This window comes from Pristis pectinata, chromosome 5 (assembly GCF_009764475.1).
Source record: "Pristis pectinata isolate sPriPec2 chromosome 5, sPriPec2.1.pri, whole genome shotgun sequence".
Taxonomy (NCBI): domain Eukaryota; kingdom Metazoa; phylum Chordata; class Chondrichthyes; order Rhinopristiformes; family Pristidae; genus Pristis; species Pristis pectinata.
This window is the reverse complement of record NC_067409.1, coordinates 58,829,515-58,845,027: the sequence shown is the minus strand read 5'-3', so window position 1 is coordinate 58,845,027 and position 15,513 is coordinate 58,829,515. Positions and strand designations below refer to the sequence as shown.

The following is a 15,513-nucleotide window of genomic DNA, read 5'->3' as shown; positions in this document are numbered from 1 at the left end:
ATCAGAGTCCCCCATACTTATCCAAGCCCTCAGTTCATCCCCCTTATTCCTGACACTTCTTGCATTTAAGTAAACACACTTCAGTCCATCTACCTTACTACTTTTACAGCCTGTATTCTGCTTCTCCTTCCCCAAAGCCTCTCTACCTGTTTGATCTAACTTTTCCCCATTCCCTTCTTCCTCTGACCTACTCCTCCGGTTCCCTTCCCCCTCACAAACTAGTTTAAACCCTCCTGTACCACCTTAGCAAATCTTGCCGCAAGGATATTGGCCCCCTTCTGGTTCGGGTAGAAATCCACGTGGCTTGGATTGCATCTTTATCTGATATCACTCCTGCGAAGACTGAACACAATACTGGCACTCTTCAAATGCAATTTACTGCAAGGACATGGTTTGCAGTGAAGAAAATGAAGCACCGAAGTAGACAATGGATGCCATGGAAAAAAAAAATCAACATTTCTCTGTGCATGGGATGTATGGGAAAGGAAGTTAATGACCACACACTTAGATTTACCTCTTGTGAATACAAAAGGCCTAATGAGCTGACCCTCCACACCCAAGAGGCATCCCAAGGGTCAGAGTGGGCTATGAGTGGCAACCAGGCCCAGTAGTTGGATCCTGAGACCCTGGCCCTAGACACCTTGACAGTCTTTGACAAAGAAGTGTCACTCAATCTTTTGAACCACTTTTAAATGGTTCCTGCAGTCAGAGACATTTACAAAGTAATCAAATAAAACTAAAAATAAAACCTTTAAAACATTAAGTTAATTAATACTAAAATGAAGAAAAGTAATTCAAATATTTACTTACAGTCAGTGACACCATTAGTATGCTGACAGGCTGGATGTGAAGAGCATCAGCCCCTCTCCTCAGTGTGTCACTGCTCTGCGACTGGGCTTAATGGTTAGTCCAGTTGTGTAGCAGATGGACAGAAGTGCTGGCATCTAACCCCCAGTGCCTCTTGGCCGACCCCATTGGCCAAACACGTGGGAGTCCGACACACACTGAGCTGCAAATGGTGGATAGTTGACCCACCAGCTGTTAGTCAGTCTATTCTGCATAAATTTGTATTTAATTGGTTTGGAAATAATTGCATATGTGGCTGTTAATAGAAAGTGACACATAATTAATAATAAAAGGTAGGTTTTCTAAGAAAAATGCTGTGATGGATAATGGGGAAGAACTTACACCATCCCAAAACCACTGGCCGACTGTCCTGTCAGTTTAAGCCTCAAGCAGTCTTCCAGCACCTCAGCAAGGCCTTACACAGTGTAAATGGGCTTCCAGAATGAGTTCAAGACAGCCCCCCCCCCCCCCCGCCTTCCAAGCTCACCAGCTATCACAGCTGGCACTGTTTATTTATTTATTCCTGTTTTGGGACATGTGCATTGCAGCCAAGCCCAGTAATACATTACCCATCACCAACTTGAGAAGGGGAGAGGGGTTTGAAGGTGGTACATTCTATAGATGGTGCATACTGCAGCCACTGCGTTCTGGTGGTAGAGGGAATGAACGTTGAAGGTAGTGGGCAGGGTGTCAATCAAGCAGTCACACTCTGTCAAGTGCTGCTTTGATGTTAAGGGCAGACACTGTCACCTCACCTTGGAAATTCAGCTCTTTGGTCCATGTTTAGACCAAGGCCATCTCTGACAAACATTTAAAATATCTTGAGACCTGTTGAAAAATAATGAAAGAATTTAACCAAGTTTAAAATGAAGAAGCTTAAAATAAATCAGCCCTGATCGAATGGCAGAGCAGACTTGAAGGGCTGAATGGCCTAATTCTGCTCCTATATCTTATGGTCTAAGACTAAATTAAAACTAGAACATATACAAAAGCATGACACAAAAGCAATTAAAAGTATTTAAACTGCCCTAGTTATACCAAACCTCAATCTCTACTTACCCTTCTTCAGAAGCCAATTTCTCCCACGTACTTTAATGGGAGAATTGTACTTGCATCAGATCTGTACAAGAAATCAAGGTATGACCTTCGGAAGGCTATCAGGGATGCCAAGAGGCAATACCAACTCAAAATAGTGTCCCTGACCAGCTGCCAGTTATGGCAGGGCTTACATGCTAAAACAGGCTACAAGACGAAGTCGGGCTGCATAGCTAACAACAGCGCATCCCTTCCTGATGAACTTAACTCATTCTAAGCGAGTTTTGAACAAAAGGGAAGTGGATTGTCACCATCCACCCTGACAGCCACCAATGAAGCTGAACCTGTGATCACAGTGGATCAGTATTCCGGAGAAGGAAAGCACCTGGCCCAGATGGTGTCTCGGGCCGCGTGCTCAGATCTTGTGCTGATCAGCTGGCAGAAGTATTTGCGGACATATTCAACCTCTCCCTGCTTCAATCTCAGGTTTCCTCCTGTTTTAAGAAGACCACTAACATGCCGGTACCAAAGAAAAGCCAGGTAACATGCCTCAATGACTACCGACCAGTGGCTCTGACATCCACCATCATGAAGTGCTTTGAGAGGTTGGTCGTGGCATGCATCAACTCCAGCCTACCAGACAACCTGGACCCATTGCAATTCGCCTATCGCCGAAACAGGTCTACAGCGGATGCCATCTCCCTGGCCCTACACTCAGCTCTGGAGCATCTGGACAGTAAAGACACTTACATTAGACTATTGTTTATTGACTACAGCTCTGCCTTCAATACAATAATTCCAAGCAAGCTTGTCACCAAACTCCGAGACCTAGGATTCAACACCTCCCTCTGTAACTGGATCCTTGACTTTCTAACAAACAGACCTCAATCAGTGAGGATAGGCAGCAATACCTCTGGCACGATTATTCTCAACACTGGTGCCCCACGAGGCTGCGTCCTCAGCCCTCTACTCCCTATACACTCACGACTCTGTGGCTAGATTCTACTCTAACTCCATCTACAAGTTTGCAGATGATACCACCGTTGTAGGCCGTATCTCAAACAGTGATGAGTCGGAGTACAGGAAGGAGATAGAGAGCTTAGTGGAATGGTGTCATGACAACAACCTTTCCCTCAATGTCAACAAAAGAGCTGGTCATTGACTTCAGGAAAAGGGGCGGTGTAAATGCACCTGTCAACATCAATGGTGCTGAGGTCGAGAGGGTTGAGAGCTTCAAGTTCCTGGGTGTGAACGTCCTGGTCAAATCATGTAGATGCCATGTCAAGGGTAGCTCTACCAATTTTCTTTACGTCAACTTTCCATAGTTTGAATTAATAACATGAACCTTTTTTTAAAGAAACAACATAGCATTGAAAATGTGTTGCCACATTTTGCCAGATCAAATTTGTAAGTTTTATCTACAAAACCATTTTTTTCTTTTGAAAATATTTAACCCAATCAGAAAAATCAGATGGCACATTAAAACAGGTAACCATTATAGTCTTAACATGAAGGAAGGACAGTTGTTCTTCAAATGCACTGCAAGATGTGTGAAGAAGGGGATTAGTTTCTGATTTACAAGTTACCCTCACAAAGCGATCTACATACAAGTCATTAATATAATGTCTTACTGTGGCATGCAAAATATGTTTTATAGCACTTTGCATAGTGAACAGGCTTTTGATTTTGATTGTTTGTTGTCAGTGATACAAATAAGGGATTAATTTGGAATTTTTTTCGTATGGGTGCAAAGGAAACGTCCAAACAAAAAGTGATGGGGAAACTTAATATTATCAAAGGACATAAGAACGTAATGACCAGGAGAAGAAGTAGATCCTTTGGCCCCTCAAACTTGCTCCACCATACAAGATAATGGTGGATCTCAATACCATGTTCCTACCTTATCCCTACAAATCTTGATTCTATTATCCAAAAATCTTTGAATCTGAGTTTTGAATCAAATCAATGGCTGAGCCTCCACAGACCCCTACAGCAGAGAATTCCAAAAGATTCAGGAGGCAACATGAAGGATGGAATGACCTATTCCTGCTTTATTTCCCCATGCAATTTGGAGAGGGGCAGATATTATAGTGATTTTTAACCTTGGAGGAAAGAAATGTCTGCAGGATGGAATGATAAGACCATGAAAAATACCCTCAATGGAATCATGTGAACCTGTTTCGGGAATTGAAAAGGAAAACAAGAACCTTCACATGCATTTGAAGCGTTGTGGTAGCTTTAAGGTGGGCAATTGTTTGAAATATTTCATTAAAAAAATGTTAGTTTCAATCTGAGGCCTTCTACCTATGGAATCTGGAGTTAACAATGAATTGCCCCCCAATTAAAATAATTTAAACCATATGTTATTAGAAAATTGTCAGTTTTTATTCATGCTCTTTGCTATAACTTTACTTTAAATAAGACAAGAACTATATACTGAAAAAATACAAAACAAAAGCCACACAATGTGTTATTTAAAGTAACATTGCGTGGCAACTCATAAATACTGTTTAGCACAGTGGCTAGAAATAACAGCAAAACTATGTACAAAATTTCAAACAAGTTTTTAAACAATGCACTTGACAAACAAAATTTCTACATCTGGATGTAGGACACAGACCAATAAATGTTTTTGATTTACATTTTTTTTTAAGTTCAGCTAATTTCAACCAATTTGGTTCAAAACCTTTATAAAGATCATAATCAGAACAGATTTGCAACAGTGTTTGATAAAAATTAATATCTAGTTTCTCAGGTGAAAAAAAATAAGTTAAAAGGGGTTTTGGACACAGTGTTCCACAGTAAAGTTGTCTCTCACAGATACTTAGCTCATCATTTGTACCAACTTAGTGGTAAAATCCAATATCGGGTGCAAATTTTATTTCTGGAGTTGAATGCAAGAGTCCCAGGTTCTTGTTTTCTTCATAGGTTCCAGTGTAACACTTCTCAAAATATAGGAGTCATTAATTGAATTGAATACTAAAAAGATAATCTGCTATGCTGAACCTTAGTCCATCACATTCCTGTACCAAAGTACATTTTCTTTAAATAAATACTAGCTAAGTTACCACTGTTTTAAAATACTCTATAAAAGAAAAGCTTCCTAACAGTAGTCACAGGAAATTGTGCAAACGAGGGGTTTAACCTAAAAGGTGGAGTCAAGATGAGAAACTAAACATTAATTTTACTTCATCTTTGTAATAGCATTTTACTTTGTGTATCTGCCAATTCTAAACTTCACACATAGAAAAGGGAACATTTCTAACACAAGAACCTGAAGAGCCCGGTTATGTGACTTAAACATTTGATCATTGAGATCTCTTCACAACATGGAATGTTTCTTAGATACAGCCCAGTATTCAACACTTTACTGTATTTTTAACAGCTTAACAGTCTTCAACACCTGAAACTTTATTTTCTTAAATTCTGAAATGTCATACAAAACGCTGATACTTCTCAAAACAAAGGTTTATGTAATTTTTGACCGAACATCCACTAAAACAAGTGATGTCAGACATCACAGTAATGCTGGTTCTTTAATATTCACCCCCATCCAGGTCTTCCCTGGATCAGAATGCACTTCTATTTAAAGAAAGTGGAATGTAATGAGGAAAGGTTAATGTACAAAAAAAGGAAAGGCAAGAGTGATGCTTACCCTAAACTCCCCATTAGCTTGTTCAGCCACAAATTCATTAAAATCCTATGCGGATATACATTCCAAATTACCTGAGTTTAGACTTCAACTGAAGTACCTGAAGCTAGGCCATTGGGTGGGCACTGTGCAACTGTTGTGGCCATTTTTTTCTTTTTTGCATTGTATGTGTTACAAGAATTTATAAACTTAAACAACCTGGATTGTTTGTAAACATAATATTTTTTTTCTCCATTGGACATAACGCAACACAACATCTATTTTTTTCTATCTTTTAGACAGGCATTTTTCTTTAATATATAGAGCTTATTCTTACTGTAGGAGATGGAACGGAATACAGGACAACAGTACTAATCCATCCAAATGTACCATGTTATGCATAGTCTGCATTTAAACCACTTATATGAAAGCATGTGTCTTGCAAGCATCATTGCTTTTCACAAACATTCCCTAAAAGAGGAATTCTATCCCTGCCAAGAACAGTGTAAGATATGCTAAAATTCTAAGAACCTTTGTTCAGAATGCAGGTGATACTCCATGCAGACAATCAGATATATAGACTACCCCTACGCAAGGGCAGAGGCCTGCTCCACCTCAGGGGGCAGGGGGCTAGATTATCACAAAGCTCTGAGCAGAGGAAAGTTCTTCAGGTTGAGGCTCGTGGAGCTGCTGCTGCTGACGTGACGGCTGCTGCGCCAAGGCTTCAGAGTCCATTGTGCTGGTGTCATCTGACAAAGGTGAGAATGAGACCTGAGATGAAAACTGCTCAGCAATCACAGTGCTGGATGCTAGGCTGGGACTGAAGCCAGAGATTGATGAATTCTTCAGCATCAGGTCAGAGGTGGAAAACAGAGGTCGGCTGACAATACTCACAGGAAAGAAGGCTGTCCCTTTTGGGATGAAGTTCACTTTGTTTCTGTCAGGACAGGAAAACAAAGGGACGGAGCTCGGAGGACGAGACCTAGGAAAGAGCAAAGTTATTAATGCACTCAAGGAGATGGACTCTTTTCCGTGTCCCAGAATCCATCGTACTGCAATTTATGACATTCAAGAGGAGAAACAACATTGAGAATGAAACAGTAGCTCAGCAAAAGAGAACCTCCAAATTTCTTGGCCTTGCTAAGACTTGGCAGAATCAAACAACATTGATGGAACAAATCCAATTAAACGGGGGAGGAAATTAGTGAGAACACATCACATGAAAATGATGATTTAAGGAAACAGCTTCATTGGCAATTCAAGATTTTATAAAATTGAATCAAGATGTTTAAATTGTTTTGACTGGATATAATTTCTAAGGTTGGAAACATCTCGATATTTTTTAAATGCAGTAAAAATATTTCAGAGCTCAGAAATATTAAAATATGACAAACACCTTCAGCTTTGTTATTTGTAATTTATTTAATCTTACCCAGTTTTACTGATGCACCATAGAAAGCATCCTATCTGGATGGATCACAGCTTGGTATGGCAACTACTCTGCCTGGGACCACAAGAAACTTCAGAGAGTTGTGGACACATCTCAGCACATCATGGAAACCAGCCTCCTCTCCATGGACTCTGTCTACACTTCTTGCTGCCTCGGTAAAGCAGCCAGCATAATCAAAGAGCCCATCCGTCCAGGACATTTGCTCTTCTCCCATTGGGTAGAAAATACAAAAGCCTGAAAGCACATACCACCAGGCTCAAGAACAGCTTCTATCCCACTGTCATACAAGACTAGTACGATAAGGTGGACTTCTGACCTCAGTCTCCCCCGTTATGGTCTTGCACCTTATTGTCTACCCGCACTGCATTTTCTCTGTAGCTGGTAACACTTTATTCTGCATTCTGTTACTGTTTCACCTTGTACTACTTCAATGCACTGTGTAATGAATTGATCTGTATGAATGGCATGCAAGACAAGCTTTTCACTGTTTCTCAGTATATATGACAATAATAAACCAAATCCAATATTTCCACACTGATGGAATTGCAAAAGAATAGTAAGAATTACATTTCAAAATTCTGGAGGTTCTGGGAATACATTAGTTTTTACATTTTTATTTTATCAACATATATAAATTTACCAAAAGAAAATGAGACAGCTTTAGGTTCTGGTTAAATAACAGAGTGTACATGATACCTGTCTGACAAAACCTCCTTTGCACTCCAGTGAATAGCAAAACTGCAGGGACTTTGCTCCAGTTTGGGAGGAGTCGGATCTGGCTGCAGACTGCAAGGTCGGGCACTGGTGGCAGCAGTCACTGTGGGCTGCCAACAGACCATGAGAATTGCACTGGCATAGTAGCTGGAATGGGATCACAACTGCTGCCTTCCTGAGAGGAGAAAGCAGATTTGTGATGCCAGGAATCTCTTCCACTGAGTCCTGATGCAGGGTTTCAACCTGAAGCATCAACAATTCCTTCCCCCCACCCCCCGCAGACGCTGCTCAACCTGCTGAGCTCCTCCCGCAGACTGCTTGCTGCGACCTCTTCCACTCCCCTGGGGCAGCGCCTCAGCAATCCTGGTAACCTGCTGCAGTGCTCGAGCACTGTGACATTGCGCAGACTGCCATGGTGACAGCAGCTAGCAATAGAGTCTGCACGGCAGGAGGCTGACCAAGCACGGCAGAAACCATGAACTTCCACTGGGGCAGCCAGAAGCTCATGAGCACCACAGTGGAAGTTGAGACATTGGCCATTAGATGCTTGGCTCCATTCCTGTGTCCGTGGTGCGGGCCATCACTTCCATATCCGAAAGGATGGTTTCCACACGTTGTGCAAAACTACTCCAAGGCTTGTCCAAGCTCCTTGATGTTGAATAGGGGCTAGGCTGGCAGGATGCTGGCAGGAGGCCAACACGCTGGAATTGAGAAGATTGAGAGGGGATCTGATTGAAACATACAGGATTATTAAGGGATTGGACAAGATAGAGACAAGAAATAAGTTCCAGATGTTGGGGAAGTCCAGGACCAGGGGGCATGATTTAAGAATAAGGGCTAGGCCATCTAGGACAGAGGGGAGGAAAAACTTCTTCTCCCAGAGGGTTGTGAATTTGTGGAATGCACTGCCTCAGAGGGCAGTGGAGGCCAATTCTCTGGGCACTTTCAAGAAGGAGCTAGATAGGTTTCTTATAGATAGGGGAATCAAGGGATATGGGGACAAGGCAGGAACAGGATATTGATTGTTGAGGATTAGCCATGATCTCAAAATGGCGGTGCAGACTCGAAGGGCCGAATGGTCTACTTCTGCTCCTATTGTCTATTGATTCCTAATCCACCATGCATGCACAAAGCAAACTCATCAGCCTGCTTCTGTACTCAGGTCAATCAGGCACCTCAAATTAGATTAGCTGCTACTTGCAACATTTTGGCCTGGCTACTGGCCATCAGGGCCTGGAGCGTCCACACTATGGCTTCTATTCTCCAGAATGTCTGTAGTTGAAGGAGCCACTGTGGTGAGACCGAGTGAAGGTGCACCTTTATCGATGCTGCCTTTTTATTCATCCTTCACCACTTGGCCAGGTTATATTTCTTGGGTACACAAAGGATTGCAGACGCTGGAATCTGGAGCAACAAACAAGACGCTGGAGGAACTCAGCGGGTCAGGCGGCATCTATGGAGGGAAACGGACAGTCGATGTTTTGGGTTTCGTTAGTACATGACACCACTCCCACTCTCTCCTTCCCTATCTATCACCTCCCTCCCACCTCCCCCCCCCCCCCCACCCCACAAGATCCACCTATCACCTGCCAGCTCTTGCTCCACCCCTTCCCTCCACCTTTTTATACTGGCTATCTCCTTTCTATTTTTCAGTCCAGATGAATGTCAACTGTCCATTTTCCTCCACAGATGCTGCTCGACCCGCTGAATTCCTCCAGCGTCTTGTTTGTTGCTCTTGGGTAGCTGGCAGGAGAACCACACAAGGGTAAGGTTCTGATGCAGTGAGGAGGAAGAGGCAGATGCTGGCATCGTCCACAGCTTGTAAAAAGGATGTGGGTTGAAGGCAAGTTAGGAAGATGATTATTGTAAGAGGACACCACCATTTTTGATGGATTCAACTTCATCACCACCCGTGGCCTCAACAACAGCTGTCCCAATAATGGTCAGGGCCATCTCCTCCAATCAGGAGAGAGGGAGGACATGCAGGCAGGCCTGACCCCTCTATTTAGCTCTGCCACTTCCAGTTCTGTGCCCTTTTCTCCTGAAACAGAGGGAAACTGTCTCAATAATTGTCATGCTGCGCATTCAAGTGATTTAACTATCCTGGGTGAACAGTGTGCATGAGTTGCATGTTGTGAATCTGAGGCTTGCAGCTATGCTAAGTGTGTTGGGACACCCTGGATCTTTTGAATATTACACAAGGAAAAATGGTTAGTAGATAACTGATGGGTACATGGTGAATTTATCAGTGAGGATAATGTTATTTTTGAGCATGCACTAACACTTACCGCTCACATGCAGCATTCAACTTCTTGCAAAACTGCATCCAGACCCTTGGAGCTTGTTTTCAGGCTTTGACCTCCACATCTAACTGGTTCACTGCCCTTTGATCACATTATCTCCAGGCATTTGAGACTCTTGCGGTAACTTGTCACCTCTCGTGTGGTATTTCCCACTTGCCATCAATGGGCTGCAGTTAACTGTGCATCACTATCCCTTAGCCAGTTTCTATGGCTATCACCCTTGCATTTCATTGACCTAACATTACATATACACAGTTAATACCATTTTATTTCAATGAATCAACTCGCTTCTGGCAAATTGAATAGTTTTGAAGGCCCAGCAATCCCATTTAACCGGTTGCACTTTAATCACATTAGAAAACTAAATACTGAATTACGGTTCTCGTATGCATTTATTCAAACAGCATCACAGTGAACGAGCTTGCCTCTACTTCCTTTCTATTCATATTCAGAAATGAAAGCTAAAGTTGTAGCACATTTCAAAGACATCACAATCAGAGCTGCTATTAAAGAGGAATTTAGGTTTCTAAATTATTTCAATAAAACTGGAGCAGAACTACCTATTAAACTGTATAACTTGTAAAAGACCCAGAAACATAATAACAAGATTAGTTTTAATCTTGCATAAGTGTATTCAGCCATTAATGATAATTTAGCTCAAGAATTGGATCACATGCACATCAAGATCATTTGAGCACCATATTCTAGATATAGTCATCTCACCAATGGTATAAGAGGAATAATTATGTACTTTATACCAATAACCTAAATCCAGTGAATGCAAAATAATTATTTTGTTAAAGGTACCTTAGACTAAAATTAATTTATCACGCGTGACCACATTCTTGAGTGGACACTTCTGCTATATCCCTGTTGGATCCAGGTGTTTTCCTGAATTTTGATTTTCTAATCCCTTAGATTAATCTGTATATTTCCTACTGGAATAGCTCAGACTTTATCTACTATCAACCCTTCTCCAAAGCTCTCCACTCTGCTTCGGAGCACTCAGACAACTGCAAGACATATGTCAGGTGACAGCTCAGTGTTCAGCACCATTATTCCTTCAGTACTAATAATGAAGCTTCAAAATCTGGGCATCGGTACCTCCCTCTGCAACTGGATCCTTGACTTCCTTATCGGGAGACCACAATCAGCACAGATCAGTAATAACATCTCCTCCTCACTGACGATCAACACAGGCACACCTCAAGGATGTGTGCTTAGCCCACTGCTCTCCTCTTTCTACACTCACGACTGTGTGGCTAAGCACAGCTCAAACACATCTATAAATTCACCCATGACACCACTGCTGTTGGTAAAATCTCAGATGGCGATGAGGAGACGTAGAGGAGTGAGATAGTTCGGCTGGTTGGGTGATGTCAACAACAACCTCGCACTCAATGTCAGCAAGACCCAGGAACTGATTGTGGACTTCAGGAAGGGGAAGTCAGGAGAACACACACCAGTCCTCATTGAGGGGTCAGCGGTGGAAAGGGTGAGCAGCTTCAAGTTCCTGGGTGTCAACATCTCAGAGGATCTATCTTGGGCCCAACACACTGATGCAATCACGAAGGATGCACACTAGCAGCTCTACTACATTAGGAGTTTGAGGAGATCTGGTACGTCAAAGACTCTTACTCATTTCTATAAATGTATGGTGGAGAGCATTCTGACTGTTGCATCACAGCCTGGTATGGAGTCTCCAAGTTATAAGACTGCAAGAGGCTGCAGAGGGTTGTAGACTCAGCCAGCTCCATCACGGGCACAATGCTCCCCACCATCGAGGACATCTTCAAGAGGAGGTGCCTCAAGGAGCAGCGTCCATCATTAAGGACCCTCACCATCTGGGACATGCCCTCTTCATGTTACTACCATTGGGGAAGAGGTACAGGAGCCTGAAGACCCAAACTCAATGATTCAGGAACAGCTTCTTCCCCTCTGCCGTCAGATTTCTGAATGATCCATGAACCCATGAACACTACTTCATTATTCTTTTTTTGCACTATTTATTTATTTTTGTAATGTATAGATTTTTGTGTCTTTGCACTGTTCTGCTGCCAAAAAAACAACAAATTTCATGTCATATAAGACAGTGATAACAAATCTGATTCCTTCCACCTCATAATCCCATTTAATTTACCTTACCTACCTTCAGGAAACATACTTGCAGAAGGCAGTATTTAAGGAGTAACATTTTACATTTTCTAGCACTTAGACTTGCAGAGTTTCCTTCAGGTACCCACTAGCCAGCAGACTGCTCATTTGGCACTGGAGTTAGTGAAACTGTAAAACGATCATTAGGACTAATTCGAGAAACTGTTGACTCTTAATAATAGGGAAGGAGGGCGAACATGCACCAGTCTCCGTTGGTAGATCAGTGGTGGAGAGGGTCAGCAGCTTTAAATCCCTGGGCATTAACATATTGGATGACCTGTCCTGGGCCCAGCACATAGATACAATCACAAGGTAGATGCACCAGCATCTTTACTTCATTAGAAGGTTAAGGAGGTTCGGCATATCACCGAACAGTCTACAAGGTTCAACAGATGTACTGTTGAAAGTGTCCTGACTGGTTGCATCATGGTCTGGTACAGAAATTCAAATGCACAGAAACGTAAGAAGCTGAAAAGAGTAGTGGACTCAGCCTAATATATCACAGGCACATCCCTCCCCACCATCGGTCGTATCTACATGAGGTGCTGCCTCAAGAAGGCAACATCCATCATCAAAGATCCCCATCATTCAGGCTATGCCATCTTCTCACAGCTACCATCGGGCAGGAGGTACAGAAGCCTGAAGTCCCACGTCACCAAGTTCAAGAACAGCTAGTTTCCTTCAACCATTTGGTTCTTGAACCAACCTGCACAACCCTAATCACTACCTCAGTGTAGCAACTGACTACTTTGCACCATAATTAACTTTTTTTTGTTCTAATTGTGTTCTTTCTTGTATAATTTTGTATAATTTATGTTGTTAGTTGATGTTTTTCTTGTGAATGCCTTGTCTCTGATGCTATGTTGCTGTGACGTTGCTACAAGTTTTTCATTGCACCTGTTCATACATGTACCTGTGCATATGGCATTAAACTCAACTTACTGTAAACTGAATGCCAATTACCCTCCCTGGTTAATATACACTTACAAGGAGACATTCTTATCATCAGGAAATGGACATGAAACCTGTTAAACTACGAATAGATTTGCTGGTGGATTTATACACTGAACTAAGTACATTGTTAATTACACTTTGGTCAAAGAAATGAAAGGCTAAAAGCTAAGCATCATTAACAAAAGTGAATTGCTTCTGCTTTAAAATATCTAATTGAATTATTTCCATTTTAAAAAGCAAAATATTCCTAGCATTGCAGTGACAAGGAATTTGATAAAAGATTTGATTATACTTAAATTCTCCATCCCACTTCTACTCTGACCTAGATGCCTTTAAGCTCAATAGCACCTCATCTTCTGCCTGAGCTTCCAGACTCAGTATAACATTCAACAATTTCAGTTAACTTGCTTTCTCTTTCTGTATCAGAATTGGCCTGTTCTAACAATAGGTTATCCATTTGAAGCATTAATTCACTCTCTCTCTCTCTCTGCAAACACTGCCAGATATGCAGAGCATTTCCAGCGTTCTCCTTTTAGTTCTCAGTTTCAGTAACAGCTCTGATCTGCATTTCACAACTTTAACATGTCCCTCTATTTTCTCTCTCTCTGACTGACCTCATTAAAAATATCACCTTGATAACTCTGGCCCTGCCCTATCAGTGATATTCCCTTTGTTCTACCCATCACTCCCTCACCTTTTCTGCAACTTGTTTTCTCTCTTTCCCAGTTCTGATGAAGGCTCTTTGCCCTCTACCACCCACCCCCTCCACACTGCCCCCGCATGCGCACACACACATACATACTGTCTGACCCGCTGAATGTTTTCAGCATTTTCTGTTTTATTTTAGATAATGTTATTTTGCTCTCCTGTTAAGACCTTATGGAAAATTCATTTTCATGAATTCATAATAAATTAAAAAGGTAGCAAAATATCCCAAAATAATTACCAAAGTAGTGCTGCAGTTTTGCATAGCTTCTGACCGTTAACCTTTAAGTCCAATTCCCACTTCTCAGAGAACTCAACGAAACTTTCTGCAGTTGTGCAGAACCTTTCTCAACCTTTGACCTTGGGCAACACCAATGTTGCTCCAGCGGAAGGCCTGACTAGAGTGATCATCTTTGGCTCTCCACCACAAACTCCACCCACTCATAACAACTCCACCCCCTCAGTAATATCAGAAGACCTGAAATTGTTCACAATCTCAGTATTCCTTTTGCTCTCAAAATGAGGTTCTGACTCCAAAGTTTCCTCCATCATAATGGCAATCTTTGTCTACCTCTGCAACATCACCATCCTGCCTTGGCCAATCCACTGCTAAAATCCTTGTGCACCTTCGTCAATTCCAGACTAATATTTTCATGTTACCCTGATGACTTCTGACCCACCACTGTCAAAATACTCTAACTTGCCCAAAACTCTACAGACCATTTGCTTTCTCATATCATGTCCTATTTGCACAGAATCATTGTCATTGATTGTACAGTATATTGGCTTAGTTCCCAGTCACCCAACTTGTCTTGGTGCTTTAATTTATTTTAATTCACTAATTGATGGGCATGCAAGAGGAAAAATGGGATTAATGTAAGATTAGTGTAGATGAGCGTTTGTTGGTCGGCATGGATAGTGAGCTGGAGGGTCCATTTCTGTGTTATATTTCTCTCTCTTACATTTTGTGGCTACATCATTGAAGTGTATGCTACAGTGTTATAGTGACCATGTTGTAAATGAATATGGTCATCTCCAGAGCTGTTTCATTCCTGTTCCTCTTGCAGAGATCAACATTTGAATGATATAATATGTTATACACTACACATTGCTAAATCTATAGAGTCATACAGCACGGAAACAGGCTCTTCAGCCCAACTCGTCCATGCTGACCAAGATGCCCATCTAAGCTAATCCTATTTGCCTGCATTTAGCCCAGATCTCTCTAAAACTTTTAAATGTTGTTATTGTACCTGCCTCAACCACTTCCTCTGGCACTCGTTCTGTATACGCACCACCCTCTGTGCGAAGAGGTTGCCCCTCAGGTCCCTTTTAAATCTTTCCCCTCTCACCTTAAAATGTGCACCAGTTGGACAAAGTCATTTAGCCTGCTCCCTCAACACTAAAGTTCTGCTAAAGCAATTCAAAACTATTCAATATCCAATTCAAAACCCTTTCAGCTCTCTATAATCTTGTATCTTTCTGGCTTTGAAATATTTATTCAATGATCCCTCAAAAGATTCAAATGGTCCTAATCTGGTAAACTGCACTGGCTAGAAAGATTTGGGCATCAGGTGCATGCAAACACCACTGTTTGCAAGCTCCGCCTCACACCATACACCATGCTGACCAGGCAATACACGAGTCTTTCTTTCAAGGATTTAGTTCAAAAACTGAGAACTCCTGAGCTAACAGTACTGCAGGAATCCCTTCACACTTGG

General features: G+C 42.0%; 1 protein-coding gene across 1 annotated transcript in view; it reads right to left on the bottom strand.

Moving 5' to 3' along the window:
• Window positions 1–4,244: 4,244 nt before the first annotated feature.
• Window positions 4,245–15,513, bottom strand: part of glcci1a (glucocorticoid induced 1a) — a 195,139-nt gene continuing 183,870 nt past the window's right edge. The window contains exon 9 of the mRNA XM_052016912.1: window positions 4,245–6,494. Coding sequence (XP_051872872.1) covers window positions 6,143–6,494 — 352 coding nt within the window. The 3' untranslated portion in view covers window positions 4,245–6,142. The remainder of the gene's footprint in view (window positions 6,495–15,513) is intronic.